Raw genomic sequence first — 24,169 nt, 5'->3', positions numbered from 1 at the left:
CTGTATGCCGAATACAAGAAAAATGTCCATCTCGCGGGTTATCAGCTGCCGATGTGGGTATTGTTTGTTATATCTCAATGCCTTTTACTGGACTTCTTTGAAGTATGTTGCTCATCCTGGCTATACGCTACATCCTAGGGCCACATCCATCTAAGAGTATTCATGTAGCATCATCGAAACCACACTGCAGTTTTTCTGTTTGGCTATTATGTTACGTCTGTGCTCTATCGATACTCAGACTGGACTTTTGATTGTCTCAATAGCAAACACGGCTCCGGCTCGGCATTGAACAAATAAATAATAATACATAGTCTTGGGGAAAATTTTCCAAAATCTAAGACATGTGACAAAAACATAAACCCATTAAGTACAAGTTTTAAATATTTTACTTCATTTTATTGCCATAAGAGACATATTCTTGAAAACAAAAAATCCTTTATAACTGGCAAAAGGTATTTACCATTTTTTCAGAAGTATAACAATTTCTCCCCATAGAGCTCACCCCACGCCGCACATTCCATCTTCAAAATTTTGTCCCAGAATTTGTATTAAATCATGGAGGTCACGTCCTTACCCCATAAACTAATTACCTTTGCATAATGAAAGAAGTCAAACAGTGTGGATTAAAGGAGAGGGTTTATCTATACCAGTTTGTCCGTTTACGCTCGATGATCACCATTCCGAGATGTTTAAAATATTGCCATAGTATATGCAGTATACATCCGCCGATGCAATGGACTCGAAACACGTACCACGACGTCGAAGCCACATATGAATGGATTTACTTTTTTAAAACAAATAACCAATCGGAAACTATGACGGAATACAAACGTCATGAAAAGAAGAAAGGAATTCCCTGCAATAGAAAAACGAAAATTCCATTGCCCTTTACGGTACTTCATAATTCACCACGAATGCATTTTGTGTACTGTAGAACTATATGCATAGCAGCCGGAAACAAGGTGGTAAGTGAGACGCTTGGGTGATTCAAATTACTACACGGGTAGAAGTAAGTTCCAATTAATTACGTCGAATTGAAGAATACGTGCTTGGTAGAACCAGGGAGTTGTTATGTATGGAACGCGAAAACGGACATAATTCAGTAACTTTTCATGCAGCTTTTACTGCAGCAGAATGACTAAATCAGTTGAAGTGATGAATTGGAAGTCACCCGACGTGTAGATTGTAACCCATAAGCCTTTGCGGGTTTCTCCTATATTTGTGGTCGCTTAAGCGTCGTATAAATAATTGCTGATTATTATTATTATATTTCCTCTCCACAAGGGCTTCAGATCATTGGATACTGTTAGGCTAACAGAATGATAGTTTCTGTAGGCTTCGTGCCCGGATTCTCATCGGGGTTTTGTGACTGCATATCGCTGATGTATATTGAATTCCTCTTAGAATTTATATTATTGAGCTTTAAAAGCGCTTTAAGAGAACGAGAAATATCTGCAAACGCTGCAAATGAATTCCCCGTGATCCCCTCCAGATCTTAGAATGTCTTCTGTAATTCCTCTACCTGACATATATTTGAGTAATATAAGTTCGCTACGAGAGATCTAGAATCTTCTAGATCTTCCGGTGAATTTGCCACCTGGACATCCACTAGGGCTGCGAAATATATTCCTTGAAATTGAATTCATTTCTCTCATACGTGCTTTGGTGTTTTAAACTCTCTACGAGGGAACAAGAAATATCTAAAAGCTTCGGGGCTTTGCCGACTAGACCCCCTATAAGGCTCTCCATAGAATTTTAGAGTAATACTCTTTCTGACAAGTATACTATATTTTTGGTTTCGATACTAATCGTAACCGATGTAGTCATGCAGGCGGATGTGCGTGTAGGTGTAAGTGTGTGACGTCTTGCTTGTAAACACGATATCTTAAGAAGGCAAGTTTGGACCAATCTCACGTTTCGTGTGTAGCAGTGGAATGTTTCCGTTGTCGGAGTTTTCCGTCGTATTTCGCAATTGTCGAGATTCAGTTCCAAGAAAACTTCTGGCCGTTTACGAAACTTAACTGTCGTCTAAGTTAGATTTTTATCAAGGACCAATCTCAATGCGCATTGACTGTGTAAAATGGTTCGCTATCTGCACGTGCATTATGTAAGGGAAGTTTTCATGCGCGGAGATTGTTAACAAACTTCACGGAGCATTCATAAACATACAGCGTAAACATCTTTTAAAATCTAAAATAACAATTTATTACAGGGTTACTGCGCACTAGGGCTAGCTGCGCTGAGGGTCCTATGCTATTGATAGATTAGTCGGGACGACTAGCGGCTACATCAATCAACCCATGGTGCTGTCCGAAGTGTCACCAAGGACCAATCACATCATGCTTGACACTTTCAAGTATGGAAAAGTTCTGTTCAACTTTTGTTGAACAATTCCATCAAATTTGAAAACGGGAGTGGGGAAAGTCTGTAGAAACTTCATCAATCAACCCTTATTGTATATGGTGATATCCGAAGTGTAATCATGGACCAATCATATTCTGTGCAACTTTTTAGGACCGAAAATATGATCGCATGTATGGAAACTTAACTCACACAAATCTCTTGCGAAATTTCAGGCTAATTGAAGAGAAAATGATGGAACGTCAGTCATTCAAACACGTTGGCAAAGTGTCAGAATTTCTAAAATATCGTACGACAGCTATGAGATAGCTGAAAGCTGTCAGCTGAGCTAAAAATGGTGAATGTACTTCACCGCTGCTTCCATCCACAACACGGTTTCCCCGTGAAACCTAACAGAAGATACTCTTAAAAACTCGGGATTTTTTTTTGCATACCCCTCAAATTGATGAAGTTTTACTCGAATGGTTGGTATATTGCTGCGTGATTGGTCGCAATGCTGTAGCGTAGGGTGTATCTAGCCATACTTGCTCGTGCGTTGCATATATAGCTTGTCTCAATACCTAGGCCTACGTTTAGTGGCCGTTTCTGTTGTCTGTTCTTGATGTCCGCTAATTTCAATTTCACATGTACACATCAAGGGGCATCTACCTACTAAAGTATGACATCAATTCAACATGTTGGTCGTGAGATATCGTGTTTACAAGCTTTTTAGTGTGATAACACTCTAGCCCTGCCCATTCATGAATATTTTTATGAAGGCGAATTTATTGATTACATGAACATAAACCTATTATCAACTGACATCACCTTTTATCAACTGACATCACCATACCACGTTATGAGGTCAATCGGAATTTGGTTGCAAAGTTATTGACATTTTTAAGTATTTTAAAATTTTGACCCACGCACTCAGTAATATTCATGAGATTGAAACCACAAACCACATGGCACATCTACACATCATGGGGGATCTACCTACCAAGTATGACATTGATTCCAATAATGGTTGTTGAGATATTGTGTTTGCACAACTGCAATGGTTACTGAGCCTTTGGCATTGTAACCCAAAATACAAACAGCAACAATACAAACAATGCAAGTTCAAACAGGTGTATTGAATAGCAAAATTTCAAATAGTAACAATACGAACAGCTACAAAAATATGAAAAGCGACAAAACAAACAACAATATAAACATTAACAGTACAAAAAGCAACATTATGAACAGTAACAGTACTAACATTAACAATACAAACAGTAACAGTACAAACATTAACAATACAAACAGCAACAATATAAACAATGATAAAGTCAAACAGAAACAATACAAGCGGTGACTGTGAAACAACTATGATGTAAAAAAAGGCATAACAACCAATAACAATACCTGTTTTAATATTCCTCAAGTACACCCAGAGTTCAAAATAACTGCCATTACCTTTGCTACTAAAACTGGAATCGCAGCAACTATAGTTAGAAATATGAAGAAATACATTATAACATAGATTGTAGTCAAGTTACCTTTCTCATTATCACTGAATTTATATTTAATATGGCAAAAGGCCTACTACACATGAGGTGGGAAGTAAATGTTTTTATTTACAACTCTCAGGAGATATCTTTATGCATACCCATATGTCAATATTGCAGCCACCAAATATGCTAGAATATGTTAGAAATATGCTAGAAATATGCTAGCAAGTCAATGGTCACTGATGGTCTATGCAATTTACAGCTAACATCAAGCTACATCACATGTCTCCTTGGCTAGTGAGATATTTAACAGTATAGTTAGTCCCCAGTCAATTCCGTAGAGTATGTCATTTACAGCTAACACAAGCTGCATCACATATCTCCTTGGCTAGTGAGATATTTAACAGTATAGCTAGTCCCCAGCAATTCCATAGAGTATGTCATTTACAGCTAACACAAGCTACATCACATATCTCCTTGGCTAGTGAGATATTTAAACAGTATAGTTAGTCCCCGGTCAATTCCATAGAGTATGTCATTTACAGCTAACACAAGCTGCATCACATATCTCTTTGGCTAGTGAGATATTTAACAGTATAGTTAGTCCCCAGTCAATATCATAGAGTATGCCATTTACAGCTAACACAAGCTACATCACATATCGCCTTGGCTAGTGAGATATTTAAACAGTATAGTTAGAACCCAGTCAATTCCACAGAGTATGCCATTTACAGCTAACTCACGCTACATTAAATATCTCCTTGGCTGAGACTATGTAAACAGTATATTTAGTCCCAGGTCAATACCATACCAACTGTCAGAGTGATATCGTCCAGGAAAGTTCTATTGAAACTCTGGGTACACGTTGTCAGTCCGACACGTTTTCAGTCCGAAAATAAAATACACGTTTTTAGTCCGAAAAAACGAGTTTTCAGTCCGACACGTTTTCAGTCCGAAAAAAATACACGTTTTCAGTCCGAAAATGAAATACACGTTTTCAGTCCGAAAATGAAATACACGTTTTCAGTCCGAAAATGAAATACACGTTTTCAGTCCGAAAATGTTTTCAGTTGGGGAATGAAAGCAGTTTTAATGCCATATATCACCAATAAACGGTGACAGCCCGGTGACAGACGGTGACAGTTGTTAAAATGTTTGTCTATAGGAAAAGTTCAGAACTACTGTTAGTTTTTCCTTGTAAAAAGGTAGACATAGATAAAACACCTTGGTGAATCTTGTATTCAATTCCTTCATGCTCTTCTCCAGATGTCAGCAGGTATGATAATACAACGATAACCATTAGACAATAAAATCTTCTTGTTATTACGTTTTGAAGAAAAAATAAATTTGATGGAAACAAACTATTTCTGTTTGCTGCCAGTTCTCAGACATAACACTTCTTTGACTTCAAGTTCAGTATTAGTAGTAAGAAGCATTGTTACTTCAAATTAATATATCTCACAAAGGGCATCTATGAATTGCCTGCAAACTTCACCAGGAAAGTTAGAATATATGGATAAAACTTAAATTGAACTCTGAACTTTTCCTTTGCTGTCTTTCGTATGTCGTCATTTCCAGTAATTTAGGAAGCAAAATAAAACAATGAGCCTTTCAAAGGCTTCAAAGTGATTAATTGACTAAATCAATGACCAACAATGCCATCAATCTCTTTAATTATGGTCGATTAGGTGCCAATTAGCCAAAAGAAGTAACTTGAGAAGAAGTGAAAATAACAGCATTCACTATCAGCTTCAATATGCTTTCTAATTCTTTGCAGGATGATACCCTCTTAAAATCAAACATCACTTTTACACTTGATGCATTTACACATGAGTGGTACTCTAATCCTCTCTCGCTTTTCACCAGATATTGGTAACAAAATCAGATTGGAAATGTGTCATGCGCAGCCACAGTTGGCGTAGAACGTGTAATCCAAAACATTCATTGTCATGGTTGCATAGCCTTGGGGTGGCAATACTACGTATGCACGGCCCACACACATTCAATCTGTGTAGAAATTAGCACATACATGATACAGGACTAGAATTTCAGGCGAGAATACATGTTACTTAATGGGGTCACCTGATATCTCGGGTCACTGTTGATGCGGGAGTGTTTACATTGCCAAATTGATCTGGACGTCCGGACCAGATAATTGGTCTCTGCCAGCATCAATATAGGAGGATCAGATCCGATCTGAACTGTGTTTATACACTACAGCTGTGATCTGGACATGAGGATCAGATCCTGACCTCGAGATTTCATCCGTATCTATTGTAAAAGCACCCTTCGATGAACTTATAAATTATCCATGTACCATAGCAACCGTTTTTGATTAATAACCTTTTGTTACATCAACAAATAAATCTGGGTAAAACTATTGACAAAATGAACTTCAAGAAGAGACAAAACGAAGAGAACCCTACTAACAGTAATGCATACAATTAGTAAATAAAGTCAAGATTTTGATAGATTACTGGATAATAGGTTTCTCATCGAGTGATTGTTTCCTCCAGTGCTGACAAGTCTGGTACATCACCATCACCATGACGACTACAAGCAACAACAGGACTGCAACCATGGTCACTTGGTCGTAGATTAGACTGTCTGATACTACAGAATAAGACATAATAATGTTAAAAAATATATTATCATTTTTACCCAAAAAGAGAACCTTGCTCAAGTCTCTGATATTTAATCTAATTCAGCGACATTTTGAGCAAATTTCAGTTCAATGTTTCATAGCATCATAGTGAATGGTCATTGCAAAACCTAGTGACAACCAAACCTGAAATTTGTACCTAAACATATAAATCTAATGGCCTCAGTTGCTCAAAGGATCTCCTTTCTTTCACATGTCACTTAAACAGGTCAACCTCAGTGTGTCAGGCACCTAACTATTATTGTTCCTTTGACACCATCGAGCAAGACTAACCTTCTATCACCTTGAAGTCCTCCAGGAGACCTCGAGATACTAAGTCTGTAGACATAACCCCATTAAAACACCAAAGTTCTTCTATATTCTTTGTCGTTAAAGTGGATTTCATAATGTAGTCTTGTCAGATGTTTTAAAGTGATGTCAGTGATTGGGCTTACAAAACTCGACCGGGAGCCAGCTTCCTCTTGCTCTATATCTGTGTCTGTTCAATACACACTCCAACAGGATAGCCAATTACACCACAATATCTGCTCAATAGTACTGAGATATACAAGAGATATAAGATTATCCTTCGATAATTTTCTTAATCCTTCCATCAAACTCAAGTGATATATTCTGGATTAGCCTAAGATAATATGCGTAATCCTTTCTTTAAACTCAAGTGAATCTAGTGATATATTCTGGATAACCCTATGATAATATGCTTAATCTTTCCTTTAAACTCAAGTGAATCTAGTGATACATTCTGGATTAGCCTATGATAATATTCACAATCCTTCTATCAAACTCAGTAAATCTAGTGATATATTCTGGCTTAGCTTACTTCTAGCTGTACTTGAGGGAGAGGGATGGAGAAACAAATTTAGCAAAATAGGGATTATTAAACCTGAGGTCTTCTGAGGTTAACCCTAATATCTACAGATTACTCACCAGGTGTTGTACAAACTTCACCGGACCATCCATCAGGGCACAAACATTCTGTGATCAAACTATTTAACTCATAAACCGGACGGCATTGTCCTCCATTCATGCAAGGGTTTGGATCACAAATAGTCAAGTCATCGATGGCTGCTTCTATAATGAAATGACAAGCAGGAATTAGGGATTTAAGGTAGTTATGACAAGGGGTACAAGCAGAATTGAGGAGCTTTGGGTAGCTATGGAAGGGGTAGAAAGCAGGAATTATGGGCTTAGGAAGTTATGGCAAGGGGTAAGAAGCAAGAATTAAGGGTAAATGTACAGTAGTTATGACCAGGGGTAAGAAGCAGGTAGCTATGGCAAGGGTAGAAAACAGGTATTAGGGGATTAGGTACTTATGACAAAGGTTTACAAAGCAGGAATTAGGGGTTTAGGTAATTCTGACCAGGGATGTGATGCAGAAATTAGGTACTTATGGCAAATTATGGTATTTAAGGCAAGGGGTAGGAAGCTGTTATCAGGGGCGTAGGTACTTATGACAGGCGGTACAATTGAAGCAGGTATTAGGGGGTTTTGTTTTTACAAACAGGGGTATGTAGCAGGAATAAAGAGCTAAGGTAGTACAGTAAGGGATTGCAAGCAGGAATTGGGGAACAAACAATACATGGAAGATGCAATAGATATTTAAGTCACCAAACTTGTTACATATGTAGACAATGTAACCGTATAAGTTAATTGAGTTTACATCTGTTGTTAATTTAATACAATCATTTGCACAAGATTGTTACACCTGTTCATTATGTAAGCACTGTGTTGATATATTATTATACATGAGTTCTGTAACCAATCTGTCGTAGCATTACTGATGCATTTGCTGATAAATGGACTCCAATTTCTGATCATTGCAAATTAGTCGTAATATTACAATATTTAGATAATATAGTAACTTAATAGAACCACATCAAATGAATAAATGAACAATTGGCACTCATATATTTATTAATAACTGCAAGCATTTGCATGAATAAATAGATTTTCTTTACTTATTTCAAACTCCAATTACTTGTCATACATACCTCCAATTGAACGCTTTATTAGTGGTAATGGAGAGTCTGTAAAGAAAAAAAGTGCCTTGTGAACTAACCAATTTTTGGAAGTCATTATGTCATAACTATCTTTGACTAATAAACTTGTCTGTTTGACTTGAAACAGTCTCATGATGACAAGCCTAGACAGGTCGCTATGGTGGGGGGGGGGGGGATGGAGTAGGAAGGGAATGCTAATGTGTGCGACTCCAGTTGTATGTGTTTATATTGCACTAAATATGAATACTAGTCATCTTCACAAAGTTTTCCCCCCCTGTAAAGAATGAGGTTACAGGCTAAGGGAGGAGTAACAAATTCAAAACAACCCTGTTCTACTTAACATGTGAATCCATAAACCATTTATTTATACGTAAACAGTGATATAACCAGACTTTTTCATCTGGGTGTGGGCGTGCGACCAGTTCTGTCATTTTAGGTACTTTTGCATTATGCCCCATTCCCAAACACTTGAAAGTATTGTGACTGTACTAGCTGTTATCAATGTTTCTTCACCCAACTTGAACAGTTTATTCCTGAGTTTCATCTGCTTAACTGTTGAAAGGATAGTCCAACTAAACAAATGAACTTAATATATTGTAGGGAAAGTGAAGCGTGTAGCAAGGATTTCATCTTTGGGAGCTTAGGCGGATTCAATTTATTGACCTGTCAACGAGAGCGTTTTGCGTTATCTGCGCGGGGTCCAGGGGACCGGCCACAAAGAAAATGGTGGGGCTTTGCCCCAGGAATCTATATGATATGGTGGACTTTTGAGGCTCCAGAGCTTTCAAAGTTAATCCAATTGGCCAAGATTTTAGCCATGTAAAATTATTTAAAAACATTCAAAATACTGCATTTATTCCAACTTCCACACTTCTGATAAGCTTAAGTGAGATCTCTCTACGTTGTTCTCCAAATTCTCCCCACTCATCTCTCTCTGTTTTTCTGTCTCCCCCCTTTCTCCTAACACCCCCCTTGCTACACACTTGGATACTCTTAGCTGATAACCCTGTGTGTGCTCTCTTCTCATACTGTTTACAGTACATAAATGAATCGTCCACACTTTGTCTACAAATGCCTATGTATTTCTTTATAAACGGATGATTATTTTTTTTCAGTAAAATGTGTTATTTGGCAAATCAAATTTAAAAATTTGGATAAACTTAAAAATAGTATAGGGATGGAATTTCGACAATTGGGTTCAGTTTTTTGTCCATTCCATTGTTTTGTCTGAAGTTCACATTTTGGTCTGGACTATCCTTTCAACAGTTTAAGGTATCTCATTGTCTATGATAACGATTTAAATAAATTGCATATGAGCCTCAGTTTCATCGACTGTGGCTTCATTCACTCAGCCACTACAAAACTGTCTATCTAGCCCGTGTGAATTCACACCTGCAATATTAAAATTTTTGTAATATATCATTCTGAAGCTTCCAAGTAACAATATTGGATTAACTTCCCATGGTCGATATAACGATGGTATATAGTTATAAACATACACATGACATCAAAGCATAGTAGCAGGTTTATCTTGTCGGGTAAAGTGTGTTGCAAGGGGAGAAAGCAACATGATCGGATAGATTTACCCCATTATGCAGTAGGCTGGTATTAATTTGAGAACTCCCATCCTTTACGGATTAGTGTCAACCTCGAATTGGTTTAACTGAGACTTGAAATTTTATAATAGTAGTCCAATATTTTTCTTTGCCCATAAATGTCATTTGGGAAGGGGGGGGGGGGAAAGACATTTGACTGGTGGGTGGCTCCTGCCCCTGCTGGTTGCTGAAAGTCGGTCTTATTACAAAGGAAAACCACCGACCAACAAGAAAAGTCTGAGTAAAGGCCAATTCTGGACAATATTGTAATGATGATGAGGATGCTTACCAGGACCAATGCTGATTGTGTCATCCTCTATCAAATAACCCTGTACAGTAATATTGGTACAAACCTACAACTGTAATGGTAAAGTCACAAGTAGCAGTGTTTCCAGCAAGTTGATATCTGAAGATGAATTGGTGTGGACCCTCTCTCAAGAAGTATACGGTTCTACTAAGGCTAGTTGCTGTACCACCAAAGTCGTTAGGTGGAACAACAATACCATTAAATGTGGCATTTGGAATCACAATTATGACCTCCTGAAATATTACTGCTGAAACCAGGAAAACAAATCTGTCCTGACAATTGGCACCATCGATGACCAAGCCTTGACCTATGGAGAGAACAGAATGTTCAAACTCAATCACTATCCATATTGCAACTGTGCAGGTGGAAAAAGGAAAGAAAAAAAAACACTTTCAAATTGATTAAGTATTTAGACACAAACATGCAGGGTGGCCCTACCGGTATCCCAGCACACTGTCCCCCAATCTGTAAATGAGAGACTGGCCAAGACAACTGGGTGGGGGAAGAGAATTGTCAACAGAATATCCAATTTAAAGGCATTGAAGACTCGCCCCAAATAGCGTGCGGCTGTAGTGACTTCATCATTTCTCTAGGAAATTCTATTTGTTTTAAATTTTGGAAACAGCGCCGCCATAATTTGTTCAACTTTGGAATTTCAGTCATTGTCGTTTTGTACTAAATACCTCATTTGTCATTACTCTCGGGGCTAATGACTTTATCGATTAACCCCTGACCCCGGGTTGTGTGACTCAACCGTTAGGGACGAGTTTTTAGCCAAAAAGGGGAGTTTTTCCCACGATGACATTCTCATCTCGAATTCACGCTCGACAACAAGTGTTTTTCATATAATGCAACTACGATCATTTTATATTGGATGTTCCGCTATTAATTTATACTAACTTAGTCCGGGATTTATCATTTTTTTTTATCAGTGCGCGTATATTGAAACACGGAAATCTCCTTTATTTTCATTCTGAGGATCACGACTTAATTATTAAACCACATATCGATGGGATTAATATTTAGCGATATATGTTATGTGGAAGAAACTATCGCTGTTCTGCGCCAAGCCCTAGCGATAACTTTCTTATGAAAACTGGGACTGGTTAGAGAGAACAGCGTAGAGAACGCCATCCGGACTGTGAAGAAAAAAAGGTGAGTTAATAATGTATAAAACCCGCCAAACGGCCATCTGAAAAAGTTAACATTCCGTTGCTTGCAAGTGACGCTTTATTCGTGTCGCTACAAAATGCAGACAGTACAGTAATGAAACGTGATACCTTGTTATCTTTAGCTGGACCTGAGATGTATGAAGTGCCATATGTGACAATATTATATACCATATATATTGATTATAACGAGGAATATATGTTGGTTATGCAGTAATATATATGACTTATGTTTGTTCTTCATATATATACGTTATGCATAACCTATATATATCGCATATCATATATATATCGCATAACATATATATATATTGTTTGTTATAACTGTTATATATTATATACTATTTTGTCATGTTCGGCGCGGTAATATATATATCATAAAAGTGTGAGTGGCACGCGAGTGGGAAGAGCCGTTATGCAAATCGCGTTCGCGAGTACCATGCATGTGTACGATCGGTATTGTTGATAAACTTTTTCGACGGAGCGCGGCAAAAGGACTTGTATCAGTACTATACTAGTGCTTCAGTATATACCTACACTGTACTGCAATAGAAGAATATGGCATAAGCTACGTTATATCAGTCCGCAATATACTATCGAACCTTTCAACATGTCGAATAACTTTACGGAAAGCGAGTTTTCTTCCCTAGTAAATAGGCTTGCTGAGCCTGTCGCAAGCACTGATCTGTACACTAACTGGATTGGGGGCTCGCCGCTTCTGAACGCTAGTTGGTCTATTCCCTGTGAAGCGGCCATCTTAAATCACCCAAAAAGACGCCAAACATCTCTTGTTCTGTTACTAAATACTAGCTAGGTACGGAGTCGGCAGTCAGCACTCCGCATTATCCTAAAGAAATAACTTTACCTCACTCGTTTAATATCTGATGTTTTGAAAAAAAAAATGCCTGTTCAGCCTATGGATGCACAAACCGGGATGTTCTTGGAAAACGAGAAAAGGGGTTAACATTTCACAGGTAGGCTATGCCGATTACTTGGGATGAATTCTAGTTAGTCTTTTGTACTACGTTGTATGCACTGGCGAGAATATGGACGTGTTTCTCGAAAGAAATAACTTACATGATAAGTAACGTTAGCTTTAGGTCTACTTGCATCAAAGTACAGTTTTCAGTACACTGCGTGACGTACTGAATACATGAGGAATTATGTGTAGCTTAATAATTGAAAGGGTATACATAGGCTTACCACCTAACTCAATTTCGAAAACTGAGAGAGTTGTTGCCTAACTCAAGGCACAAGGCTAAGCTTGACTTATTTGGAAATTTGAAGCCTCACCTTTTATGAATGAGAATTACCAAGAACAGGTTACAATTCAATTGATCTGCTGCCTACAGGTGAAATTATTTCGTTTCTACAGATTAATTTTATATTTATATTATAAGTTTCGATGTTTTGTTTATGTCATTTGCAGATTACTCCAACTCGTAAGCCACCATCTGCAAGACGATCCAGCCCAATCCCATGTACAAAAGATGAATTACCAAATGCGGAGTGCAGTGAACCTGGAGAACCCCTGGAGATCATACATATGCTATAATGGAGTCTCCTAGAAAGCTAAAGCGCAAAATACCCGACATCACATATATTTCCATGCATATTGTGTTGAAACTATTTATCTTTTCATTCTTTTTATGTCAAGAGACATGTTCAAGGGCATAAGAGACCTCATAGAGAAAGTTTCATGAGAGCAATATTAGCAGAAAGACATGACAGTAATCACACATGGGGGAAGGGAGGGGGGGGGGACATGTGGCTTAACAACCCAAGTTTAAAAATGATAGAACTTATAGCAAAGATTTTGTCGGTACTTTTTAGGCTCTGTTGCCATCATAATTATCACATTTCTGCCATCCAATCATACAGTTAATGAAGAAGAAGTATAAGTTTCATTATGTTTTTAAACAATGGAAACATTTCTCTGACCTCTAGTGGCAAAACATCTCATGAGTTCATATTGTTTGGTGTTGAAGTTCTTGCCAGAATTTGTTTTTGTATAAGTTAAATGATAATTTTCAAGCACTAGAAGCATTTCATGGACTTGCAGGTGCCACCCTATGTATTGTTTACTTTTTTAAGTTTCATGACATTTTTAACCACCAGAAGCATTGCACTGACTTCCTCTGCCCATACTGTTATGTTTTCAGATTATGAAATGTGAAGTTCTTGCCATTATACTTTCTTAAACAATATTTTTATAATAGTCTTTTATATGTGAAGTTCTTGCTGATTTACTTTTATTTTTTTATAAATTTTAACCACCAGAAACATTGCATTGACTTCCAGGGTCCCGAGTGTAATGATTTTAAATTTTCTGGAAATGAAGTTCTTGTTGGACTTTTAAGTGCTAACAAGTCACTACAATCAATACTATTACAACTGTGTCACTTAAAATGAATAAATTTAAAGAAAAGGATATTTTTTTCCATAATGTGCTTTCAGAGTTTACCTTGTCGGTACTCTATTTGTAATCATTTAAGGGTAAAGCTGAAACTGCAAGCACCCAACCAGTAAAAACAATAGCATTATAACATAAACATGAAATACCAGTTTATGACTCACGAGATTGCTCTTAGACTACAACTGTTTGAAAAACTTCGAATTTTTGAGTCCCCCCTCCTCCCCCCTCCGCCACACCAACCCCTCAATGCTGCTTTCGACCAAGAATATAATCGGAAAGGCTTTTGAGTTGTCCACATTGATCTGCTTTTGCATTCCTCATTTTACTTAGTCAATTGATTGCAATAAAAAATCAATCTAATATTGAGTACGGGAGCACGTCTCCCGACCACCTCCCCTCCCCTACCTCAGTGACACACACCTAATATCAGCGCCGCTTCTCTTGTCTTTGGATACTTTCTGTCTACAAGAAAACAGCCATTAAATCAACGTTCAAATATCGCTAGCATACAAAATCAGTGAACCGCATCGCTCTTCTTGGGTGAACAAACATGGCGGACAGTAACTTCCGGTAACTTCACAGAGTAAGCCTGTTGCTCCAATCAGTTAGTGTACAGATCAGTGGTCGCAAGACAAGTAATGAGAGTGGTGGGAGATCGAGAGCGTCCAACAAACGTACACTATAACAGGTAGGCTTAGCCTAACAAATTGCATAACTGTACCGGAGAGTTAGCCCAACTGCAGTGTTAGTACTAACTTGTCTTAGGGGCCTGTCGTGATCCCGCTTCCGTACAGGGTTAGACAAAATAATAAAACACATTCAATACGCGTAGGTGAGATTATACTTCTCTTCTATTCGGTGGTTCGTGTATAACTGATATGACATAGGTGACCTCGGGGTAGATATATCTTATGGAATATATATACAAGTGACCTTTTAGAGTATAGAATATATGCCAGTCGTTTAGTTAATCTATTACACTCCTCCCCTCTTAATTAGAACATTAAGTTTCTCGTCTTGAAATTATCTGTGGCAAGGTTATAGATGAGTATATACATTTCATTTACAATAATTAAGGCCGGTAATAATCAGGCCTTTTGCGATTACGCTTTGGGTATGACTTAGGTGTATAATCTAAATCAGGTACGTCTGAAGCATTTGACTCAACGTCATAGGCTTCGGCAACATCACCAACTGCTTGAGGTGGTTCTGTGTCAGAATCAGAATTATCTGCTACGGGCAAATCATGGGCATCAATCTCTATGATTGAAGGCGGCTGAATGTTGGTGTCCTTAGGTGGTAATGGATTAGCTGAGTTACTCAAATGGCATTTCCTAATCTGATCTTGATGTCGTCTTACCACGTTACCATTTTCTAACTTAACCTTAAATGAAATCGGTCCAGTCTTTTCAACGATGTGACCAATAAGCCACTTTTGACCTCTGATCGCAAAGTTCTTAGCAAAAACTTTGTCACCTAAATCAAATGATCGATTGACACTCGACTTGTCATGTTGCCTCTTTTGCTGTTCCTGTTTTGCTTGAACTCTCTGATATAAATTTGGGTGGATCAGATCCATACGAGAACGTAAGGAGCGACCCATTAACAATTGTGACGGAGAGTCTCCTGTCGTGGTTTGAGGGTTTATTCTGTATTTGAAGAGAAATCGTGAGACTTTGTCCTGTAAGTTTCCATCTCTCATTCTCTTTACCCCTTGTTTGACAGTTTGGACTGCTCGTTCAGCCAGTCCATTTGATGCCGGGTGATATGGGGCAGTAGTTACATGTCGAATGCCATTCATTTCACAAAACGTTTTCAACTCCGAGCTTGTGAAACATGATCCATTATCACTAACTATCATTTCAGGTACTCCCAATTGTGAAAAAGTTTTACGCAAATTTTGTATGGTGGATTTGGTAGTTGAGTTATTCATTGCATGAACTTCGATCCATTTTGAGTAAGCATCAACTATAACCAACAACATGTGTCCCATGAACGGTCCAGCAAAATCTATATGAATTCGGGACCATGGTCGATTGGGTTGTGGCCATGAATGTAATGGTGCTTTAGGGGGATTAGGTCTGCTTTCTCGACAGACCGGGCATTCTTTCACTAACTTTTCAATTTCACTATCCAAGTTAGGCCACCAAACAAATCCACGAGCAAAACTTTTCATGCGTGACCCTCCCACATGACAATCATATAGTTCTTCCAATATTGGTTTACGGAGCAGAGGAGGGATTATCACTCTGTTGCCCCAGAGTAAGCATCCATCCTCTACGGACAATTCATTACGTCTTTGGTAATACGGTTTTAAGGCCTCATTACGTTGCTCTGGCCAAACACATTTTACATAACCCAATATTTTAGATAATGTTGGATCACGTCGAGTACTTTTGCGTACTTGACTTGATGTTACTGGGCATTGATCAAGAATATTCAGTGCAAGTACTATCTCTGGGGGTACTGGATTACTCTTAATCGTTTCTGGCAATGGAAGTCGACTCATTGCGTCGGCATTAGCATGTGCATCTGTTGGTTTGAATTTGAGATTGTATTCACACATAGCGCGGCCCTCATTGAACAAACCAAGCAGCGGCTTGTGATCTGTGAACAGCGTAAAATGTCGCCCATAAAGATACGAATGAAATCTCTGTACGCCAAACACACATGCTAAACCCTCTTTTTTCAATTTGCGCATAATTCTTTTCTGCGCTTGACAATGTGCGCGAAGCAAACCCAATCGGTTGCTCTGAGCCGTCTTCCATTTTGTGTGCTAACACAGCGCCAATTCCATAGGGGGATGCATCACATGAAAATATTAATTCTTTTGTAGGATCATAATGACACAATACTTGTGAAGACATGAGTAAGGCTTTAGAGTTCTCAAAGGCAGACTTTTCCGTTTGAGTCCATCTCCATTGAGTGTCCTTCCTCAACAAATCGTATAGTGGAGCCAAAGTTGTCGACAGTGCCGATAGGAACTTCCCGTAGTAAGTAAGAAGACCCAAATACGACTTAAGCTCCGTCACGTTACGTGGTGCCGGTGCTTCCTTGATTGCTTTAACCTTTTCTGGCATGGGGTGAAGACCTTTCTCGTCAATCACGTGACCTAGGTATTGTACAGATGGCGTCATGAATAAACATTTCTCTTTTCTGAGCCGGAGACCAGCATCTTCTAGCTTACTGAGGACTTCGTCAAGGATCATCAAGTGTTCCTCCTCAGTTGCACCCGTTATGAGGATGTCATCCAGGTATACCACTACATTGGGCATTCCCTGTAAGATACCTTCGATGGCGCGTTGGAATATCCCGGGGGCCGATGATATGCCAAATGGAAGGCGGTTATACTGGAAGAGTCCCTTGTGGGTGTTGATGACCACAGATTGTTTGGAATCTTCATCCAGTTTCAACTGCTGGTAGGCCTGGCTCATGTCCAGTTTCGAAAAAGTCTTTCCGCCAGCCAATGTCGCGAAAAGATCCTCGATCTTAGGGATTGGATATTGATCCAATTTAGACGCTTTGTTAACAGTAACCTTATAGTCACCACAAATCCGAATAGATGACTTATCCGCTTTAAGGATGGGTACTATTGACGTTATTATGCCCTCACTTTGCAACCTGTCCAGTTCAGCTTCCACTTTGTTCCTCATTGCGTATGGAACTGATCGCGGTTTGTAAAACTTTGGATTGACCTGTGAGTCAACATAGATTTTGGCTGTGGTTCCCTTTAACAAACCTAGTCCCTCTTTAAATAATTCGCTATGGGCTTTCAGCAAATCTGACAATCGTTCCCTGGTCACGTTATTGACGTAGAAACTGTTCCAGTCCAGCCGAATTTTCTGAAGCCAGTCGCGACCAAGAAGACTTGCTCCCTCACCACGAATAACGATTAACCGCAACTTGCATTTTTGTCGCTGATATTCGACGGTCACTTCAGTTTCACCTAAAATTTCTACCGTGGCTCCGGTATACGTACGAAGAACAATACCTGTTTTGTGCCACTCTTTGTTTGGCCAATTAGCCTTGAAAGTTTTCTCTGAAACGATCGACATAGAAGCTCCTGTATCCACTTCCATCCTTACACTCTGTCCATCAATCTTTATGTCCACCGCTAATGGTGCTCTACCGTCATTTACGTTGAACAGATCAAATAATTTATCGTTAGCTTGTCCAGTGTCTTCATTGACCTGCTTCACCTTAGATATCTTACTCCAACAAACTTTGGCAATATGTCCTCTCTTTCCACAATTATGACAGTCCTTATCTTTGAACCAGCAATCCTTCTGCTCGTGATTATTGTTTCCACAGCGATAACACTTTTGTTTTGACGACCACTCCTTTCGATTGCGATATTTCTCGGACTGCGCGGTAACTTTCTGACCTTTGTGACATTTGGGGATGTGCATGACCGACTCTTGGGTCAGAGGTGTCGCCAGGGGCTGTTGAAAGGCCTCTTTCAGGTGTTGCCCGTTCCGGGCTGCCGTTTCTTGGCTAGTAGCTATTTCTAATGCTTTAGCAAATGTGAGTTTAGGTTGAGCCAACAAATTACGTTGGATTCTATCATCGTTAATCCCACAAACCAATCGGTCTCTTAGCATACCATTAAGAGTGTTACCATAATTACAGAATTCTGATAACGACTTCAGTTCAGAAACGAAGGTAGCGATTGACTCACCGGATTTTCGAAATCGGCTGTTGAACTTACAACGTTGAACTGTCTCCGATTGGGGCGGGGCTTTGGTGTTTGGTCATAATTTCAACCAACTCTGTGAATGTTTTTTCACCTGGTTTTTCCGGGGAAACTGAATTTCTTAACAATTTATAGGAATCGGGTCCCACAATACTGAGAAAGATGGAACGTTTCTTTACTTCATCCGCAATACTGTTAGCTGCGAAGAAATGTTCAAGGCCCTCAACATATTGGATCCATTCTTCCCTTCCTTCGCGAAACTCCTCTAGCTTCCCAAATAAAGCCATAAGTAATAATGAAAGATGTAGAAGTTGAAGAAAAATATTTCCTGTAGAAAATTAATCCTCGTCGCCACTTTTTGTAGTGATCCCGCTTCCGTACATGGAATATATATACAAGTGACCTTTTAGAGTATAGAATATATGCCAGTCGTTTAGTTAATCTATTACATGGCCCCTCGGCTAGGCCTAGCCCTCTAAGCCTATGCTAGCTAACGCGTCTAAATAACTATTTTGTTGAAGTTCCATCACTTGTTGAACACATTTGACATGTACCTAGGCTTTAGGCGGCTAGACAGACGCAGCCTAGCCTTCACGTACGTAGACTGCTCTATAATCAATGTAGCTATATTCTACACTACACTTTGTACATTCGCCGTAAACGTACATGTCTGTGGCGCGAATGTTCAAATAATCAAGGTAATTAAGCTCCTCCCACTCGCGCGTGTCACTCACACTTATATAATCTATATATATTACCGCGCCGAACATGACAAAATAGTATATAATATATAAAGGTTATAACGAACAATATATATATGTTATGCGATATATATATATGATATGCGATATACATAGGTTATGCATAACGTATATATATGAAGAACAAACATAAGTCATATATATTACTGCATAACCAACATATATTCCTCGTTATAATCAATATAAATGGTATATAATATTGTCACATATGGCACTTCATAGAGATGTCCATCGCTGTATTGTTTGTACACTGTGATGTGGGTATTGACCGCAGCTGTATGTACTGACTGTACAATAGTGTGTAATTACCGAAAGTAGCAAGATATGTGCATATTTTCTGGGATCGATGGTGGTGTCTAACACTTCTGTTACACCTCATTCGACACTAGGTCAGATTATTTAATATGTAACTGAGTTGATTAAAACTGGATATGTAAAACTGTGATTGTTACAAATCTTTGGGTTCAAAGAAATAAAAATAATGAGACGCATGCTTGCTCACCAATTTCACAGCGGCTACCTGTTCTACCTTGAGTGCAAAAACAGAAGAAACCACCATCAGTATTACGGACACAGCTACCGCCAGCCTGACAAGGATTCGGTGAACAGGGATCTTGTTGACATACTCCTGAAACAGAGGTGAGGATTGGATTCCGACATTGGGCTTCTTGGAAGATGCAAGGATTAGAGTAAGTCATTCCGTCCGATCCGCAGACTGGCTCAAACTGCAGAGTGCATGCCCTGTCACAGTTATCTGAATGGAAAAGAAACAAGAGTTGACTCTCAACTCATTTCTAATTTTTGAAGAGAAAAGAAACTTTCAAATGTCTGGCAATACTTTCGAGTAGGAAATAAAACTAACTTTAAACTTTTGATATCATGCAGAGCTTTTGCTTATTATAGGCCGTCTTTCAGGTCTTGTTTTTCCCTTCTTTCACTCACATTTTTGGGTGACTTGTGTGAATGAAGCTTAAAATGCAGAGAATAATCGTAAGAATCATATTTTACTATGCCAACAAAACAGTTCTTGCACATTAATGCAAAAATGCAGTAAAACGGTGGTTTTTTAATTGAGTGTGGGACATGCCTGATTTTGGTCAACTGACCAATCACAGGGCTGCTTCTCATGACCTTTTGACCCCACACATTTTATCTGTTGTAAATGGCCTAGATTACGCACTGCCTGCATAGAAAGGTGCCTGGTGATAAACAGCTCATCCATTGCTCTGAATATAAAGGAGATAACAGACCAAATGACCAGAATAAGGTTTGACAAAGGTTAAAATAGAATAACTTAGCCAAAAAGTGGTTACTTGTGTACACTTGTATGATCTTGTAGGCAACTGCGGTCGAAATTGCTGTTGATTGTGTGCGTACGCTGCAAAGCCTAACGCCTGTTGTATTGCGATATTGCGTTACTATATATAGGCCTAGCTGCCTAACCAAAGTCTTCATTGACGTTATACTTATCAACTAATATAGGCTTTGCCTAAGCTTGACCTAGTTTACGATGGCCTAATAATACGGACGATCAAACGTTGATACAGCCGATGAGCCGATGTTGTTAATTCCTAGACTACTAATCGAGGAATTGCTGCATAAGCAGGGGTTTAAAAGAAAAAAAGTAGGTTAAACTATCGTTGACTTTCATGTCACTTTGTATGGGCCTAGACGTACGCCTAACGAGTAACGTACGTTAGTTGTTGCTAATTTTAGTTTTAACGAAACGAAACATGATAAATATAATCAAAACCGTGCTAGGCCTAGGACAACTTAACTGATGGGGCTTTAGACCTTAGAAGGCATACATGCTCAGACTAAGCCTAGTCATTACTGGCATAGATGCTAGACTTATCCTTTTGCCAAATTTTCTTGATTGATGGTCTAACTGTAAATAAGATACAATAGGGCTAGGCCTGCACAAATCAATGAGAGACAAAGAAGTTTTGATAAAACAACCAGGTCAGCTCTGCAAGGTTTTTGCAAAGTGTCATAACAATAGGATCGGTTCAAGTGGATTTCACTTTGCCTAGCCTCTATCCCAAGGGCCAGGAAACTGGGAAAGCAGCCGCTGTGCCTCACTGAACCAAAGTCTCTATATCGACTAGCTATGATTATGAATGCGTGAATAAAGTTCCATGCCTTCAGCTTTATGTTTTATTTTGCTATTATGATGACTTCACTCAAATGACTTCATAACTGTGTTGGGAAGGATGGGCCATTAACAAGGTTCACCCTAATCAGTTGGTTAAAAGTTATTGCCTGTGCTAAGGAATGGTGCGAATTATCTGGCCCACAGTATGATGTTGCTCACAAAGAACAGCCTGCAGTGTGTAAATTTAGCGGTCGTCCGAGACGACCAAATTACCTGCAAGGTAACCAAACTTGTCAAATCGTGAATTACTGGTTGCCCGGCGGACAACCAACCAAAAACTTTCGAAAAGGCTGGTTAAGTTCCGTGAAACAAACGGAAAAGGACACGGAAACAAGCGTGAAACCAAAAAGGTAAAATTACATTTCACATAAGAAGAAACTCATTCCAAACTCCACCTTTCATCTAATAAATAATATACGTAGACGTATACGCACGTTCTATTAGCCTGAGGAAGGCCAAGCCCTCACATTGACATGGACCACTCAGCTCAAGATTCATGGTATTTTCTGTTCCGTCCGTTTGTCAACAAAGGCCAATCAGAGTTCAGGTTTAGCCCCACGGGCAAAGACCCCGCCCATCCACCACACTGCTACGTGACTACCGCATGTACACACTATACAATAGTAAACATTAGGCCAGTACAATGACGCACTGAAAAGCTGTATCGAAGGGGGGGGGGAGTGCCATATTGACTCCCCCCCCATACAGTACAGCTGTTCAGTGTTCCCTCTTAGGTGCGGGATTCCCTTCAACTGACTCAGTAATCCCGCAAAGAAAACATTTGTCTGCAGGAAATCCCCGCATCTTTTTTTTTGCATTCGTGATAAGTGTATACTCAATGCACAACGTATTCACTTCACTGTATAGAAAAAAAAATTCTGAAAATCAGTAGAGAAGTTACCAATTGTGTACGAAAAGTAAGTTGGTAGGCCTACACCTTTCAAATTTTACGAAAGATCGAGCAAAAAACTTTCGAAAATTCACGCGAAACTGGCATATTGTGCTAAATGAACTAATACCATGTAAACAAGGCTCTAGTACACCCATTTATGAATAAGCCGTAAGACCAAATATGGTGTTAGGCGGGGGAAAAAGAAAGTATTTTTCTAGAATTTCCAAATATACGGAAAAAATAATATCCTACCATAGTTAAGTGTATAGCAAATAGCCTAACCACCTCGTCGGTTACGGATCTCACGTAACTACAAAAACACAACTAATTGTATATTGCGAAGTTAACGTTTTCTACAAGAACATGGAAACAATATTAAGCATTTAGTTAATCATGCCAAGTGGCCTAAAACATGTGATTAAAAGGTTTACTTTCATAAAGATAGCCATAGCTACTGTAGGGGCCTTGATATCGTGCTCTGCGTGTATGGTATGGACTGTGCCTCGTGTATCATTGGGAATATATTGTTTTGTTCATGCGGAGGAGTCAGTTGGCTTGAGGTGTGTTTTACTTACCGTACTGTTACGGTGATATTTTACCTACTTTTCTTGAACGTCTAAGATAATAATTCGCATAACTTTACCGATCCTTTACTGACTGACCTAATTAATTCTAGTCCATGAAACGTTCCTTGGAAACGTGCCAAAAAATATTAACAAACAGGTGTTAGACAGGGGATGAGCTCACAGTTGTTTGGCAAGGTACCTGGGAAATTCACTAGCCTACCACACTATTTAAGTAGGGTTAAACACTGTTGTTGTAAATTGATGAACGTATAGTGCAAGCTATTCATTGTTAGGCAGTCTAGAAACGTGACTTTGCCGAACGTTGTTTGTTTCATAACTTGAATCGGAAGTTTTGTAAGTTAAACTTTTTAAAGATTGCAAGACAGATTAAATCTTTTTTCATTTTATAACATAGTATAGCTACCGTACTCTAACTAGTCATTTTATCAGTTTCAGTTTCGTAACAATTTAAATTAAAAAAGTTGTCAGTATTTTGCATCCTCAGATGCGACTTTTTTGATCGCCAGACACACAAAAATACCAAAATTTTCCGGGGGCCTTCGCCCCTGGACCCCAACAACAAGGGGTTCCACCCCTTGACCCCACTGGGAACCAAGGCGGGCCCCTGGACCCCACGCCTTTATGCTCACACGCTACGCGTGCTCGTTGTGCTCGCTGCGCGAACTACGGCGGGAAATCGGCAGTGTGTTCGCGGGAAATTGAACAAGGTTTTCCAACACTGGTTATTTATTTTCAAGGGAACAGTTCATAACAAACTGAGATAATCTCTTTAGTGTCCCCTCCATATATCTCTCTTTTCCGTCCACTGTGTTAGACTACTTTGCCAAGTTCCCTGTCTTCAATATGGGGCTCTAAGTTAGAAGATATTGTAAATAAAGTGATGAAGTTGAATGAAATGTATCTTCTCCTTATTGGAGTTCCTTTGGCCATCCAAAAAACATATAACCTACTTTACATGTTTCCACTGCAGGACGACCAAAATTTCAGCAGGACAACCAAAAATTGGTGAGCTGGTTGTCCTGGGGACAACCACTTGAAATTTCTTAAATTTATACACTGGCCTGAGAGCTTTGAAGGACTGTTCTACCACAGTGATTGC

The 24,169-nt window shown here is 39.0% G+C and overlaps 1 protein-coding gene across 1 annotated transcript in view; it reads right to left on the bottom strand.

The window, feature by feature from the left end:
- Positions 1 to 3,457: 3,457 nt before the first annotated feature.
- Positions 3,458 to 24,169, bottom strand: part of LOC139965439 (uncharacterized) — a gene marked incomplete in the record, with an annotated part of 200,375 nt that continues 179,663 nt past the window's right edge. Inside the window, 5 exon segments of the mRNA XM_071967778.1 lie at positions 3,458 to 6,446; positions 7,423 to 7,566; positions 8,487 to 8,522; positions 10,444 to 10,704; positions 19,939 to 20,190. Of these exon segments, the coding sequence (XP_071823879.1) occupies positions 6,307 to 6,446; positions 7,423 to 7,566; positions 8,487 to 8,522; positions 10,444 to 10,704; positions 19,939 to 20,190 (833 nt within the window).

This window comes from Apostichopus japonicus, chromosome 3, assembly GCF_037975245.1.
Source record: "Apostichopus japonicus isolate 1M-3 chromosome 3, ASM3797524v1, whole genome shotgun sequence".
Lineage (NCBI taxonomy): Eukaryota > Metazoa > Echinodermata > Holothuroidea > Aspidochirotida > Stichopodidae > Apostichopus > Apostichopus japonicus.
This window is presented reverse-complemented; position numbering and strand designations above follow the sequence as displayed.